At 42.2% G+C, this 16,737-nt stretch overlaps 1 protein-coding gene across 3 annotated transcripts in view; it reads right to left on the reverse strand.

Annotated features, from left to right (window-relative positions):
• Positions 1-16,737, reverse strand: part of trdmt1 (tRNA aspartic acid methyltransferase 1) — an 86,607-nt gene that overhangs the window by 49,066 nt on the left and 20,804 nt on the right. For all 3 annotated transcript variants that reach the window (XR_011961379.1, XM_072575899.1, XM_072575898.1), the window contains exon 2: positions 12,593-12,702. Coding sequence is in view for 2 of the 3 variants with exons in the window: in XM_072575899.1 (XP_072432000.1) it covers positions 12,593-12,702 (110 nt within the window). In the remaining variant the exon portion in view is untranslated. The remainder of the gene's footprint in view (positions 1-12,592; positions 12,703-16,737) is intronic.

Below are 16,737 nucleotides of genomic sequence, written 5' to 3' on the forward strand. Positions count from 1 at the left end.
GCTAGTTAGCTTAACATCTATTTTTGGGAAAACTGGGACTCTATTGTAAAGGATGTAAGAACAGAGCATTTGGAAATATAGAATACAATCAGGCACGGTGGCTCAGTGGTTAGCACTGCTGCCTCACAGCACCAGGGACCTGGGCTCCATTCCCACCTGGGGTGACCATCTGTGTGGAGCTTGCACATTCTCCCTGCATCTGCATGGGTTTCCTCCGGGTGCTCCAGTTTCCTTCCACAATCCAAAGATGTGCAGGCTAGGTGGATTGGTCATGCTAAATTGCCCATTGTGTTAGGTGCATTAGCCAGGGGTAAATATAGGCTAGGGGAATGGGTCTCGGTGGGTTACTCTTCAAAGGGTCGATGTGGACTTGTTGGGCCGAAGGGTTTGATTCCATACTGTAGGAAATCTAATTTAATCACCAATATGGGACAATTTAACCACTGCCCCTTGACATTCAATGGTGTTACCATCACTGAATCCATGAGTATTAATATCCAATGGGTTATCATTGATCAGAAACTCAACTGGATTTACCATATAAACACAGTGGATATAATAGCAGGTCAGAGGCAAAGAATATTGCGGCAAGTAACTCACCTCCTGACTCCCCAAAACCTGTACACCATCTCTGTGGCACAAGTCAGGAGTGTGATGGAATACTTCCCAACTGCCTGGATAAGTGCAGATCCAATAACACTCAAGCAGCTTGACACCATTCAGGACAAAGCAGCCTGCTTTATTGGCACTGCCACCAGAAGCATCCAGTCCCTCCACCACCAATGCTCAGTAGCAGTGTGTACTAGCTACAAAATGAACTGCAGAAATTCACCAAAGATCCTCAGACAGCACTTTCCAAACCTATTACCACTTTTATTTAGAAGGACAAGGGTAGCAAATATCACCACCTTCAGGTTCTCCTCCAAACCACTCACCATCCTGACTTTAAAGTATATCATTGTTCCTTCAATGTTGCTGGTATTTTACAGTTATACAACAAATAAAGAAAGGTTTAGAACACTTCAAACAATTGGTGAAAGGCCAATGATACTACTCGAAAAGTTAGATGCCCGAATGAAATCTACCTCGATAATTCTTTTTCTATACTTACTTTGTTAATGTGTTGGTTAGCAAATGAGAAATATTCACATGAGGGTACTGATTCTCTTATTGACAGAAGTGTAATTACACCAAAAGAAATAAACAAACCAAACTATTTAAATATCAAAGCTGGTTGGAATGATCTTAGTTCACACATTAAAACAAAATTTCAACTTGGTTCTAACACTGTCTGTTACAGAGACTCGAGTCCACCAAAATTATTCTACCTCAAGTCTTTCGGGTTTTACTTAACTGACCCTTGACAGGTTCCTTACTGTCAGCTGTGAAGACAGTTTGATAAGTCTTTCCAAACCAACTTTATGTAACTAGTTTCACAAATCTCAAAGACTAAACTTTCTCAGTTCTAACAAACTGCAGATTTCTAAACAAACTCTGCTCGTTTCAAAGTTCTATAAATCTGTCAAAATTCTATAAAAATGTTCAGAATTCTTTTTCAAGGCAATAAACTAAACACGCTTCGAATATCAACAATATTGAACTCTGAACTAAATTTTTTAAAAACTGGCACAACCTCGACTTTTCTGAACTGAAACAAAAGCTAATGGCTTTACACAACCTGTCATAAACCAAGAAGTAAAAACATTGTCCTATTAATATTGGAGGGATGCATAGTCACCTGCTTGCTGACAAAATGTTAGTTTAAAGCACTATTCCAGAAGGATATTGTAACTTCGTTTTTTTTTACAAAGAGAACTCTTCTTAGAAGTAACCTACACTCGCGTGCCTCTACTTTGAAATTTAAACTTCAAAAAGTCATAAAGAGATAGATTGTGAACCAGCAAGAGAATTCGGCAGGTTAGTTTTAAATTTACCTGCTTACCTGAGTTTGTCCCCATGTGAAGCACTTTAGAGCTGTATACATTGATGTTTATATTCAGTTTCTCCATTAGCGTATTGCTTTAGGTTTGCAATTTATTCTTTATTAACGCCATGGTTACCTACAAATTCAAATTTGTTTGAACCTGGCACAAGATAATTTCAAGGAGAAAGTGAGAACTGCAGACTGTCTTCCACTGACACCCTCCTCCGATTGACTGAAGTAGTCCTCACTCTGAACAACTTCTCTTTCCAATCTTCCCACTTCCTCCAAACCAAAGGAGTAGCCATGGGCACCCGCATGGGCCCCAGCTATGCCTGCCTCTTCGTAGGATATGTGGAACAGTCCATCTTCCGCAGCTACACTGGCACCACCCCCCACCTTTTCCTCTGCTACATCGATGACTGTATCGGTGCTGCCTCGTGCTCTCACGAGGAGGTTGAACATTTCATCCAATTCACTAACACCTTCTAGCCCGACCTCAAATTTACCTGGACCGTCTCAGACTCCTCCCTCCCCTTCCTAGACCTCTCCATTTCTATCTCGGGCAACCGAATCAACACGGACATTTACTATAAACCAACCGACTCCCACAGCTACCTAGACTATATCTCCTCCCACCCTGCCCCCTGTAAAAACGCCATTGCATATTCCCAATTCCTTCGTCTCCGCCGCATCTGCTCCCAAGAGGACCAGTTCCAATACCGTACCACCCAGATGGCCTCCTTCTTCAAAGACCACAACTTCCCTCCAGACGTGGTAGACAATGCTCTCCACCGCATCTCCTCCACATCCCGCTCCTCCGCCATTGAGCCCTTCCCCTCCAATCGCCACCAGGACAGAACCCCACTGGTCCTCACCTACCACCCCACCAACCTCCATATACATCGTATCATCCATCGTCATTTCCGCCACCTCCAAATGGACCCCACCACCAGGGATATATTTCCCTCCCCTCCCCTATCAGTGTTCCGAAAAGACCAGTCCCTCCGTGACTCCCTCGTCCAGGTCCACACCCCCCACCAACCCAACCTCCAATCCCGGCACCTTCCCCTGCAACCACAAGAAATGCAAAACTCGCACCCAAACCTCCCCCCCTGACTTCCCTCCAAGGCCCCAAGGGGTCCTTCCATATCCGCCACAAATTCACCTGCACCTCCACACACATCATTTGCTGCACCCGCTGCGGCCTCCTCTATATTGGGGAGACAGGCCGCCTACTTGCGTAACGTTTCAGAGAACACCTCTGGGATACCCGGACCACCCAACCAACCACCCCGTGGCTCAATACTTCAACTCCCCCTTCCACTCCACCAAGGACATGCAGGTCCTTGGACTCCTCCATCGCCAGACCATAGCAACACGACGGCTGGAGGAAAAGTGCCTCATCTTCTGCCTAGGAACTCGCCAACCACAAGGGATGAACTCAGATTTCACCAGTTTCCTCATTTCCCCTCCCCCCCCACCTTGTCTCAGTCCCAACCCTCGAACTCAGCACCACCTTCCTAACCTGCAATCTTCTTCCTGACCTCTCCGCCCCCACCCCAACTCCGGCCTATCACCCTCACCTTAACATCCTTCCACCTATTGCATTTCCAACGCCCCTCCCCCAAGTCCCTCCTCCCTACCTTTTATCTTAGCCTGCTTGGCACACTCTCCTCATTCCTGAAGAAGGGCTCATGCCCGAAACGTCGATTTTCCCGCTCCTTGGATGCTGCCTGACCTGCTGCGCTCTTCCAGCAACACATTTTCAGCCTGAGATTATCCACAAGTCTTCTAACCATGTTTTTATTTAGACAAAGTCTGATTCTCCCATTACCCCTGTTTCACTAACTTGCTTTGTGTCCTGACTATGGAGTTACTTAATTTCAAAACTGTAATCCTTGCTTTCAAATCCCTCAATGGCTTCCTTCATCGCTATTTTTATATCTGCCAGCTGCACAATACTCTGAGACATTTGTTTTGCTGTGATTCTGACCTTTTGATCACCTGTATTTTTAATTTCTCTACCACAATTGCTAATACTATATGTTTCAAGACCCTGAATTCTAGAATTGCCTTCCTAAATTTCTCTACCTCTTAATCCCCCCATTAAGACACTTCTTTATAATAAGAAATGTGTAATTTGTATCTAAAATATAGGAGGAGGCCATTCAGTCCATTAAGTCTGCTCCGCTATGCATTACGACCATGGCTGCTGTGATAATACTCAACTGCATTTTCTTGCCTTTTTCCAGTCCATGGCAAAAGACACTTGCCACTGATCTCAAAGAAAACTTCAGAGAGATCTCTCTTGACATTCATTAATGTAAAAACATTTAAGGCTGATTACTATCATCAGCTGTGCTGATATCAAGTAGCCCAATCACAGTAAAAATATTTTCAGACAATCAAACAGGAAATGAAGATTAGCAAAATCTTTTAGTTTTTGCAAAGTATAATAAAAATTGGGAAATATATATGCCATTAATATAAAAACTGATAAATCATAACTTTTGGAAATAAAAGTCTTAAAAATCCAGTAATTCATTCTAATTGGAGATATTTAACATCATTCCACAAGTATAAAATTCATTTTTTCAATGCCAGATTGGCTGTTGAAGAGTAATTATTACTCAGGTCACTTGTAAAAAACTTCAAGTACACCTCAGCAACTGAGGTTTAATGTGTTATAAGCTGAGGAATTTGCAACAGCAACAGTATGTGATGGATGGCAGTTATGGGAAGGGGGGAACGTCTCAGATACAGTCATAAAGATGTTCAAAGTTTGTGAGAAGATTTGTAGCTCGGGTGCTCGTTGTTGTGGTTCTGTTCGCTGAGCGGGGAATTTGTGTTGCAGATGTTTCGTCCCCTGTCTAGGTGACATCCTCAGTGCTTGGGAGCCCCCTGTGAAGCCCTTCTGTGATGTTCCCTCCGGCATTTATAGTGGTTTGAATCTGCCGCTACCGGTTGTCATATAAATGCTGAAAGAAACATAACAGAAGCACTTCACAAGAGGCTCCCAAGCACTGAGGATGTCACCTCGACAGGGGACGAAACGTCTGCAACACAAATTCCCAGCTCGGCGAACAGAACCACAACAACAAGCACCCGAGCTACAAATCTTCTCACAAACTTTGAACACCTACGGGCAAGAGACGCTAGGACAAGCCAGGATATGGGAATCCTGTGCCAACCGCCTAAGTGCCACATACAAACAACTCCGGTTCCTGCATGACAACCAGAAGCGGCAGATTCAAACCACTATAAATGCCGGAGGAAACATCACAGAAGCACTTCACAGGAGGCTCCCAAGCAAAGAGGATGTCACCTAGACAGGGGATGAAACGTCTGCAACACAAATTCCCAGCTTGGCGAACAGAACCACAACAGTCATATAGATGGTTTAACTCCAGGAAAAGTAAGAGAGGTAGGCAGCTAGCACAGGAGTCTTTTGGGGATATACCAATTTCAAACAGGTATGCTGTTTTGAAAAATGTAGGGGTGATGGATTCTCAGGGGAATGGAGCACGAACAACCAAGTTTCTGGTATTGAGACTGGCTCTAATGCAACGAGGGGTACGTTGGGTTCCAAGAGATCAATTGTGATAGGGGATTCTCCAGTCCGAGGTACAGACAAGACCTTTCTGTAGCCAGCAGCGAAAAAGCAGAATGGTGTATTGCTTCCCTGGTGCCAGGATCAAGGATGTCTCAGAGAGGGTGCAGAATGTTCTCACGGAGGAGAGGGGCCAGCAAAAAGTCGTTGTCTACATTGGAACCAACGACATTGGAAGGGAAAAGGTTGAGATTCTGAAGGGAGATTACAGAGAGTTAGGCAGAAATTTGAAAAGGAGGTCCTCGAGAGTAGTAATATCTGGATTACTCCCGGTGCTACGAGCTAGTGAGGGCAGGAATAGGAGGATAGAGCAGTTGACTGCATGGCTGAGGAGCTGGCGTATGGGAGAAGGATTCACATTTTTGGATCATTGAAATCTCTTTTGGGGTAGAAGTGACCTGTACAAGAAGGATGGATTGCACCTAAATTGGAAGGGGAAGAATATACTGGCAGGGAAATTTGTTAGAGCTGCTAGGGAGGATTTAAATTAGTAAGGTGGGGGGGGTGAGGGGGGTGGGGGAAATCCAGGGAGATAGTGAGGAAAGAGATCGATCTGAGACTGTTACAGTTGAGAACAGAAGCGAGTCAAACAGCCAGGGCAGACAGGGACAAGATAGAACTAATAAATTAAACTGCATTTATTTCAATGCAAGGGGCCTAACACGGAAGGTAGATGAACTCAGGGCATGGTTAGGAACATGGGACTGGGATATCATAGCAATTACGGAAACATGGCTCAGGGATGGGCAAGGCAGACAGCTTAATGTTCCAGGATACAAATGCTACAGGAAGGATAGAAAAGGAAGCAAGAGAGGAATGGGGTGGCATTTTTGATAAGGAGGTAGCACGCTGGCGCAGTGATTAACACTGCTGCATCACAGCACCAGGGACCCGGGTTTGAATCCAGCCTTAGGCAACTGTCTGTGTGGAGTTTGCACATTCTCCCTGTGTCTGCGTGGGTTTCCTCTGGGTACTCTGGTTTCCTCCCACAATCCAAAGATGTGCACATCAGATGAATTGACCGTGCTAAAATTGTCCGTAGTGTTCGGTGCATTAGGCAGTGGTAAATATAGGGTCGGGGTGGGTTACTCTTCGGAGGGTCGGTGTGGACTTGTTGGGTCGAAGGGTTTGTTTCCGTACTGTAGGGAATCTAATCAATTACAGCTGTGCTGAGGGAGGATATTCCCGGAAATACATCCAGGGAAGTTATTTGGATGGAACTGAGAAATAAGAAAGTGATGATCACCTTTTTGGGATTGTATTATAGACCCCCCAGTAGTCAGAAAAAAATTGAGAAACAAACTTGTAAGGAGATCTTGGCTATCTGTAAGAATAATAGGGTGGTTATGGCAAGGGATTTTAACTTTCCAAACATAGAATGGGATTGCTATAGTGTAAAAGGTTTAGATGGAGAAGAATTTGTTAAGTGTATACAAGACAACTTTCTGATTCAGTATGTGGATGTACCTACCAGAGAAGGTGCAAAACTTGACCTGCTCTTGAGATATAAGGCAGGGCAGGTGACTGAGGTGTCAGTGAGGGAGCATTTTGGGGCCAGCGACCATAATTCTATTAGATTTAAAATAATAATGGAAAAGGATGGACCAGATCTAAAAGTTGAATTGGATAAGTGCCAATTTTGATGGTATTAGGCAAGAACTTTCGAAAGCTGACAGGGGGCAGATGTTCGCAGGTAAAGGGACGGCTGGAAAATGGGAAGTCTTCATAAATGAGATAATGAGAATCCAGAGAAAGTATATTCCTGTTAGGGTGAAAGGAAAGGCTGGTAGGTATAGGGAATGCTGGATGACTAAAAAAATTGAGGGTTTGGTTAAGAAAAAGGAGGAAGCATATGTAAGGAATAGACAGGATAGATTGAGTGAATCTTTAGAAGAGCATAAAGGAAATAGGAGTATACTTAAGAGGGAAATCAGAAAGGCAAAAATGGGTCTTGAGATAGCTTTGGCGAAAAGAGTTAAGGAGAATCCAAAGGGTTTTTAAAAATATATTAAGGACAAAAGGGTAACTAGGGAGAGAATAGGGCCCCTCAAAGATCAGCAAGGCGGCCTTTGTGTGGAGCCACAGAAAATGGGGGAGATACAAAATGAGTATTTTGCATCAATATTTACTGTGGAAAAGGATATGGAAGATATAGACTGTAGGGAAATAGATGGTGACATCTTGCAAAATGTCCAGATTACAGAGGAGGAAGTGCTGGATGTCTTGAAACGGGTAAAGGTGGATAAATGCCCAGGACCTGATCAGGTGTACCCGAGAACTCTCTGGGAAGCTAGAGAAGTGATTGCTGGGCCTCTTGCTGAGATATTTGTATCATCGATAGTCACAGGTGAGGTGCCGGAAGACTGGAGGTTGGCTAACGTGGTGCCACTGTTTAAGAAGGGTGGTAAGGACAAGCCAGGGAACTATAGACCAGTGAGCCTGACGTCGGTGGTGGGCAAGTTGTTGGAGGGAATCCTGAGGGACAGGATGTACATGTATTTGGAAAGGCAAGGACTGATTAGGGACAGTCAATATGTCTTTGTGCGTGGGAAATCATGTCTCACAAACTTGATTGAGTTTTTTGAGGAATGCAACAGAGAGGATTGATGAGGGCAGAGTGGTTGACGTGATCTATATGGACTTCAGTAAGGCGTTCGACAAGATTCCCCTCGGGAAACTGATTAGCAAGGTTTGTGGGCAGCACTGTGGCACAGTGGTTAGCACTGCTGCCTCACAGCGCCAGAGACCCAGGTCCAATTCCTGCCTCAGGCGACTGACTGTGTGGAGTTTGTACATACTCCCTGTGTCTGCGTGGGTTTCTTCCGGGTGCTCTGGTTTCCTCCCACAGTCCAAAAAATGTGCAGGTTAGGTGAATTGGCCATGCTAAATTGCCCGTAGTGTTAAGTGAAGGGGTAAATGTAGGGGCATGGGTCTGGGTGGGTTGCGCGTTTGGCGGGTCGGTGTGGACTTGTTGGGCCGAAGGGCCTGTTTCCACACTGTAAATAATCTAGTTAGATCTCACGGAATACAGGGAGAACTAGCCATTTGGATACAGTCTGCGTGGGTTTCCTCCGGGTGCTCCGGTTTCCTCCCACAGTCCAAAATGTGCAGGTTAGTTGAATTGGCCATGCTAAATTGCCTGTAGTGTTAGGTGAAGGGGTAAATGTAGGGGAATGGGTCTGGGTGGGTTGCTCTTCGGAGGGTTAGTGTGGACATGTTGGGTCGAAGGGCCTGTTTCCACACTGCAAGTAATCTAATCTAAAATCTAAAGAACTGGCTGAAACGTAGGGTGATGGTGGAGGGTTGTTTTTCAGACTGGAAGCCTGTGACCAGTGGAGTGCCACAAGGATCGGTGCTGGGTCCTCTACTTTTTGTCATTTACATAAATGAGTTGGATGCAAGCGTAAGAGGTACAGTTAATAAGTTTGCAGATGACACCAAAATTGGAGGTGTAGTGGACAGCAAAGAGGGTTACCTCTCAGATTACAACAGGATCTTGGCCAGATGGGCCAATGAGCACATGGAGTTTAATTCAGATAAATGCGAGGTGCTGCATTTTGGGAAACCAACTCTTAGCAGGACTTATATACTTAATGGTAAGGTCCTAGGGAGTGTTGCCGAACAGAGATCTTGTACTGTAGGCTCATAGCTCCTTGAAAGTGGAGTTGCTGGTAGATGAGATAGAGAAGGCGGCGTTTGGTATGCTTTCCTTTATTGGTCAGAGTATTGAGTACAGGAGTTGGGAGGCCATGTTGCGGCTGTACAGGACATTGGTTAGGCCACTGGTGGAATATTGCTTGCAATTCTGGTCTCCTTCCTATCAGAAATATGTTGCGAAACTTGAAAGGGTTCAGAAAAGATTTACAAGGATGTTGTCAGGGTTGGAGGATTTGAGCTATAGGGAGAGGCAGAACAGGCTGGGGCCGTTTTCCCTGGTGCATCGGAGGCTGAAGGGTGTTTACAAAATTATGAGGGGCATGGATAGGTTAATAGGCAAAGTCTTTTCCCTGGGATCAGGACGTCCAGAACTAGGAGGGCAAAGGTTTACGGTGAGAGGGGAAAAATATGAAAGAGACCTACGGGGCAACTTGTTCACACAGAAGGTGGTACGTGTATGGAATGAGCTGCCAGAGGATGTGGTGGAGGCTGGTACAATTGCAACATTTAAGAGGCAATTGGATGGGTATATGAATAGGAAGGGTTTGGAGGGATTTGGGCCGGGTGCTGGCAGGTGGGACTAGATTAGTTTGGGATATCTGGTCGGCATGGACAGGTTGGACCGAAGGGTCTGTTTCCATGCTGTACACCTGCATGACTCTATGTGTGGAAAAGAGTAATTTTGTGTTAAATAAATTGATTTCACTGATTGTCAGCCCTGATTCTGGTGGGCAACAAAATTCCACCAAGGAATGACAAACGGCAACTTTCCACATTATGCTGTGCCTCTGCTAAATACTGAACATGCAGTCAGATTCAGAAGGGTGATGACAGCAAAAAGTGGCATCTTGTTATTAATAATCCCCACAAATTCCAAGCAATTATTCAGTGAATAATTGGAAAATGGTAAACCTATAAACACCTCCAGTGGAAGACAGTGAAAGCATGTCATGTTCAGCTGGAAATCAGATTATTTTGATCAGAAAATGTTATTTGGGGATACTTTCCGCATAAGCTGAGACATGACGTATAGCAAGTTACGTGGGGAAAAACAGCACCACTGGCAGCTTTTTGTCACGCCTTGCCTGGATCTGCTGTAGACTAACTGATAAGGAATGATTATTCTAGTTAATCAAGAATTGCATTAATATTCTGGTGATGCAGCAGTAAAGTGAACTGGATTGACCTTTTCTTTAAAATAAATGGACAAACAATCCCTATGTTGACTTTTGGATAAAATGCTAAACCAAGAGGGGACCTGATGGTTTATTTGGGGTCTTATATGAAATGGCTATGAGCTACTTGATTTATTAGCTTCAATTTTCCAAAATTCCCTAGATTCAGGATAAGTCTCCTTTAATAGAAAAGAGAGGAAACAGAAAGCAGGAAACTGCAGGGTAGATGACTTAAAATCCATCATCAGAAAGATGTTAGAAGCTACTAGTAAATATATTATAGCAGGACCCTTGAAAATTAAAAGTAAGCAGGCAGACATCAGAAGATTGGTTGAAAGGGAAATCTTCCTGAATGCATTTTTTGGAGTTCTCTAAATATGGGGTCACGGGGAGAGAGTGTGCGTGTGTCCGAGATATTCTTCAGAAGGTTAGTGCAAATTCAATGGGTCAAACAGCCTCTCCCTGTCCTGTAGGGATTCTATGCTTCCACCACCACTACCAAAATGTACTGTGGATAAAGAGGAGTCAACAGCTATGCTGTACTCAAGATTTCCAGAAGGCATTTCATGAGGTGCCGCAATGAAAATTTAGGTTCCTCAATAAAGACTTTTGCAGAAAATAAATGCTCATGGGGATAACATATTAACATGAAGAAAAGGTTGGTGAGCTAACAGGAAACAGAGAGTAGGCATAAATGGGACATTTTCTGGTTGGCAAAATATACCATATGATATGCTTCAGCGATCAGTGCTGGGGTTGCAACATTTTACAATTTGGATGAAAGGAATGAAAGTAAATTTACCAAATTTGCTGCTAACAGAAAACAATAGGTGGGAAAGTCAGTTTTGAAGAGGACATAAGGATGCTACAGAAGGCCGTAGATTGGTTAAGTGAATGGACAAAGATCTAGCAAATGCAGTAAAAAAATGTGGGAAAATGTACAATTTAGGCAGGAGTTAAAAAATGTGGATTATTTAAATGATGAGGGAGATGTTCAGGATTCTGGGTGTCCTAGTGCATGAATCGCAAAACGTGAGCATGCAGCTACAGCCAGTAATTAAGAAAATCAAGAGAATGGTATTGATTATTGTGAGGGAATTTGAATACAGAAGAACGACAATTATGCTTCAGTTATACAGGACTTTGATGATACACCATCTGGAGTACTGTGTACAGTACAATTATTTAAAGAAAAATTTAAATGCATTTGAAGTAGTTAAGAGCATGTTTAGACTAATACCTGGAACAGAGGAAAGACTGTTTAAAGCTAAAATCATATCCACTGGGGTTTTCTCACAGAGCATTGTGGATCTTTGGAACTTTGTTTTTCAAAAGATGATAGAAGCAAAAGTCTTTAAACAGTTTTAAAGCAGAGACAGCCAGATTCTTGATAGGCAAGGAGAAAGGTCATCAGGAGCAGCAAGAATGTTAAGGAATCTGATTAGCCTTAATCTCATTGAATGGTGAAGCAGGCTCAAGACGGAGTAGCCTATTTCTGCTCCTAGTTCCTTTGTTTATATAGAAAGAGACAATCTACAAAAAAAAAGTGCCAGCCAACAATCCAAAGATGTGCAGGTTAGGTGGATTTGTGATGCTAAATTGCCCTGTTGTGTCCAGTATTGTGCAGGCTAGGTAGTTTATCTGTGGCAAATATGGGCTTACAGGGATAGTGTGTGTGTGTGTGTGTGTGTGTGTGTGTGTGTGTGTGTGTGTGTGTGTGTGTGTGTGAGAGAGAGAGTATTCGGGAAGGGGGAGATACTCTTCAAAAGATTCAGTGCAAATTCAATGGGCCTAATGGCCTCTATCTGTACTGTAGGATTCTATGCTTCCACCACCACTACCAAAATTAATGAACTCATCATACTTTATTCGTGGAACTTTACTGAGTGTGGTTGACTACCAGATTTGCTTATATAATACTAACAATGCTTCAAAATGCAATTTATTCATTGTGAAGAATCTGCATGCAAAATAAAAGGTTTAATGTAAAGGAAGTGTTTCAGTTTTACTAACGTTATTGAGTATGCCAGATTGTTTGTGCCCAGAAAGAAGGGCTATAGAATGCTACACTCAACTAAAAATTCTAAATGCTCTGAATTATTAATAGCAGGGGGATCAAATAAAAACATTTAGAAAAAGGCAAACATTTATAAAATGATCTTATTTTTCATAAATGACATAAAAACAAACGTGTAAAAATTAACAAAATATATGGTCATAACTTACTTCAATTGTCTTGGGACAGAGATAGGTGTTAGGAAAATTGTGCTTGTAAACTTCATTGGCAATGGTATTGATGTCAACCGCAGCAACAACGTTTGCATTTGCGCAACTTTCTGTAACAAAGAGATTTAATAAATTGTATTGAAACTTTGCTAAGCTTAGAACAACAATCGTTTCTCCAAAAGCAAAAAACAATTTTAGCAAGATTAACGGACTGAATAACATTTTCATTCCTTGTTTCTCAACATCATTAAATGATAGCACATTTACGTGGTCTGGCCTTCATGTGACTCCAGACCCATAGCACTGTGCTTGACTCTGAACTGCCCTCTGGGCAATTAGGAATGGGCAACGAGTGCTGGCCAAACCAGCGATGCCCACACCCTGTGAATGAACTAAAAACAATATATTACATGGGGAGATCACTGGCATTGCAACAGTATTCAGGTTGTGGTTAACTGTATATCTATATATTCTAGAACATTCCTTTAACGGTTTATTAATTTCAGCTTTTCTTTCACAAGGCTGTTGGATAATCTGTGATAATAAATTCATAGTTTGCATTTAAAGGCCAGTTCCTGCTTATGGTTAGGAACGTAACTTTCAGAATTTCCTAACATAGGAAACATAATGTGCAGTGGAGCAAGTCAGCTTTGCAAGAAATGGAACAGGTCCATTTCAGGACTTGGGTAACAATTTCAGGAGCATGCAGATGGCATCAGATTGAATTAGCTTTTTTTAATGAAAAAATGTTTTTATAACATATCCACTGACTAGGAATGGAAGCCAATGTGGGCACTGAGATTACTGAAATTGATAGTGAACAGGAGTTTCATCTGGTATTACTTCCCATTTAAAAAAAAATTATCAATATATTGAAAACGCCTGTATTTCTTAGCCCTTGCAACACCATTAATTGGCAGTGGCACGATTGCTTAGTGGTTAGCGCGGCTGCCTCACAGCACCAGGGACCCGGATTCAATTCCAGCCTCAGGTGACTCGCTGTGTGGAGTTTACACATTCTCCCCATGTCTGCGTGGGTTTCCTCTAGTTACTCCGGTTTCCTCCCTCAATCCAAAGATGTGCAGATCAGGTGAATTGGCCATGCAAAATTGCCCTTATTATTCAGGGATGTGTAGGTTAGGTGCATTAGTCAGGGGTCTGACTAGAGTAATAGGGTAGGGGAATGGGTTTGGGTGGGATACTCTTTGAAAGGTCAGCATGGAATTGTTGGGCTGAAGGGCCTGTTTCTACATTGTAGGGATTCTATGGTGATTAGTTAAAAAAAGACTTATGTCAAATATGAGGTTCGCCCTCCCAATTGTTCCTAACTCTACCAAATACAATCCTAACTGATTCAACCCCGCCTTGTGTGGCAGTCCCACCATCCCATGAATCAGTCTGATGAATCTTGCTGTACTTCCTCTCCAGCAAGAACATCCTTCCTCAGATAGAGAGATCAAACTGCACACAATATTCCAGGTGTGCTGTCACGAGAATGCTACATAATTTGCTTCAAGACATGCCTGCTCCTATATTTAAATTGTCTCGTTGTGAAGGCCAACATATCATCTGCCTTCTTCACTGCTTGCTGCACCTACATGGTTATTTCAGTGGCTGGTGTACAAAGTCAAATCATAATCTGCATTCCTCTTTTTGCCACTAAAATGGATGACCTCACATTTATTCATTTTATATTGTACCTGCCCTGCAGTTGACAACTTACTCTGCTTGTTTAAATCAACCAGAAGCATTTCTACAACTTCCTCACAGCCCTCTCTCCCAGCTAGCTTTCTGGTATGTTATTTGTGTCCTCCTTTGTGAACACCAAACCAAAGTATGCATTTACTTGGTCAGCCATTTCTTTGTTCCATATTATTAATTCCCCTTTATATAACGGGAAGATTGGTCTTTAATCTCTTTCTCTTCATATACCTATAAAAACTTTTACAGTCAGTTTTTAATGTTCCCTGCTGGCTTACACTCGCATTCTATTTTACCTTTCTTAATCAATCCCTTTTTGCTGTGTTGCAAATCTGTGGAATTCATTTCTCAGACAGCAAAGGAGTCTGTATCATTTAATGCATTCAAGTCTGAATTAGGCACATCTTTGATCAAGATGAGAGTCAAAGCATATTGAAGGTAAATAGTAAAGAGGAAATAGGCCACAATCAACCGTGACCTTATTATATAATGAAGTAGGCTCCAGGAGAATGAATGGTCGATTCCTACTCCTTTGTTTAAGAAGGGAAATATAGATAATACAAGTAATTACAGGTCAATGAGCCTGATAATCAGTGGTGGGGAAGCTTTTGGACAAGATACAGAGAGACAGGATTTACTCACATTTGGAATGCAGGGAGGACAGGTAGGTATAAATGGACACCAAGATACAATACAAAGATAGTGTTGCATTCACAAGGATACCAACATTCTGATATTTTAAACTATAGTCCATCTGTAAATCTAAAAATATGCCAGGTTCCTTGCTATTATTTGAAACAGTGGCGGATTCGCCTCATTTTTAGTGTCAAAAATCACATGACACCATCTTATAATCCAGGAGGTTTATTTGAAATCACAAGCTTTTGGAACGTTGCTCCTTTTTCACTTCACCTGGCGAAGGAGCAACACTCGAAAAGCTTGTGATTTAAAATAAATTTGTTGGTCTCTTACCTGGTGTCATATGACTTCTGACCCTGTCCGCCCCAGTCATATTTTTAATGACAGCCTTCACTCAAATCAAAACCAATGTCAGACTAATCAGATTTATTTTATCTCATTCTTGTGATTGGACCTTTACTATATGCAATTTGGCTTCTCCGCTCCTGGCCAATGGATACAATCCAAATAGGGACATTAAAACACTTTGGTGTATCCAACGAACATGAAAGAGAAATAGTTTTTTCTTATTTCCAAATTTGCCCACACTGTGGGGAAAAGAATTTAAAATATGTGAAAGTATAGTTTATGCAATGCTGGATTTAGAATTTTCAAAGAGGATTTTGTGGACACGATGGGTAAAAGTCATTTCTTGGATGAGGTTTGGGACACATATGTCTGGAAATTTTACACTTTATTAGTCAACCTTGTCATGACTCACTGGCATAGTGCACTGAAATCAAGTCCATTTTCCCCAGAGTTGTCACAAATGTGAAAATATTGACCTGACTGATCAACCCGGGTTAAAAGAAAATACTTATTAGGTTTCTCTATCACAAGAAAACAGATGTTTATTGCAAACAGATTATCGTACATACTTATGTAAAAGTCAAGTTTTTTTGGACTTTAAAAAAAAATTTATGGGGTGAACTATTACATGGATTCTACTTTTGAGGGGCTGAAATTCATGCTACAGCCCAAAATACCATATCAATAGCAGAAGCCCAATTGATCTCTAAACAAATAAAGAAAACTCAATGAATTATGCAAGGTTTGTAGCTCAGGTTGAGGTTTAGGGTGTAGGTTTGCTCGCTGAGCTGTAGGTTTGATATCCAAACGTTTCATTACCTGGCTAGGTAACATCATCAGTGGGTACCTCCAAGTGAAGCGAAGCTGTTGTCTCCTGCTTTCTATTTATATCTTTCTCCTGGATGGGGTTCCTGGGTTTATGGTGACATCACCACAAACCCCAGGAACCCCATCCAAGAGAAAGATATAAATAGAAAGCAGGAGACAACAGCTTCGCTTCACTTGGAGGTACCCACTGATGATGTTACCTAGCCAGGTAATGAAACGTCTGGATATCAAACCTACAGCTCAGCGAGCAAACCTACACCCTAAACAATGAATTATGGTAATTACTGGATTAAGACAATAGAAACAAAAATGAATTAGTAAGCTTTGATTTATACATACAAAAAGTGAAGTTGAAATATGGCTTTAAATCACAATTACATGTTAAATCTTAACTTAGACATGTCAAATACAAAAGTTCATTAAAATCCAGCAAAATCACTGTTCAACATCTTCAGCACCAAATAAAACTTCAATCATCAGGGTGAATGATATCATCGTAAGGACCCCGGCTTCATCTTCGCTGTCCGTGGTTAGAGGTAGCAAGTCATCTGCTCCTTCTTCTTCATCTATGTCATCTCATAGATAATCGTTCTCTGTACTGTACAACACATTCGACATTCTATATTTCT

The sequence above is a fragment of the Chiloscyllium punctatum genome, chromosome 8, assembly GCF_047496795.1.
Source record: "Chiloscyllium punctatum isolate Juve2018m chromosome 8, sChiPun1.3, whole genome shotgun sequence".
Taxonomy (NCBI): Eukaryota; Metazoa; Chordata; class Chondrichthyes; order Orectolobiformes; family Hemiscylliidae; genus Chiloscyllium; species Chiloscyllium punctatum.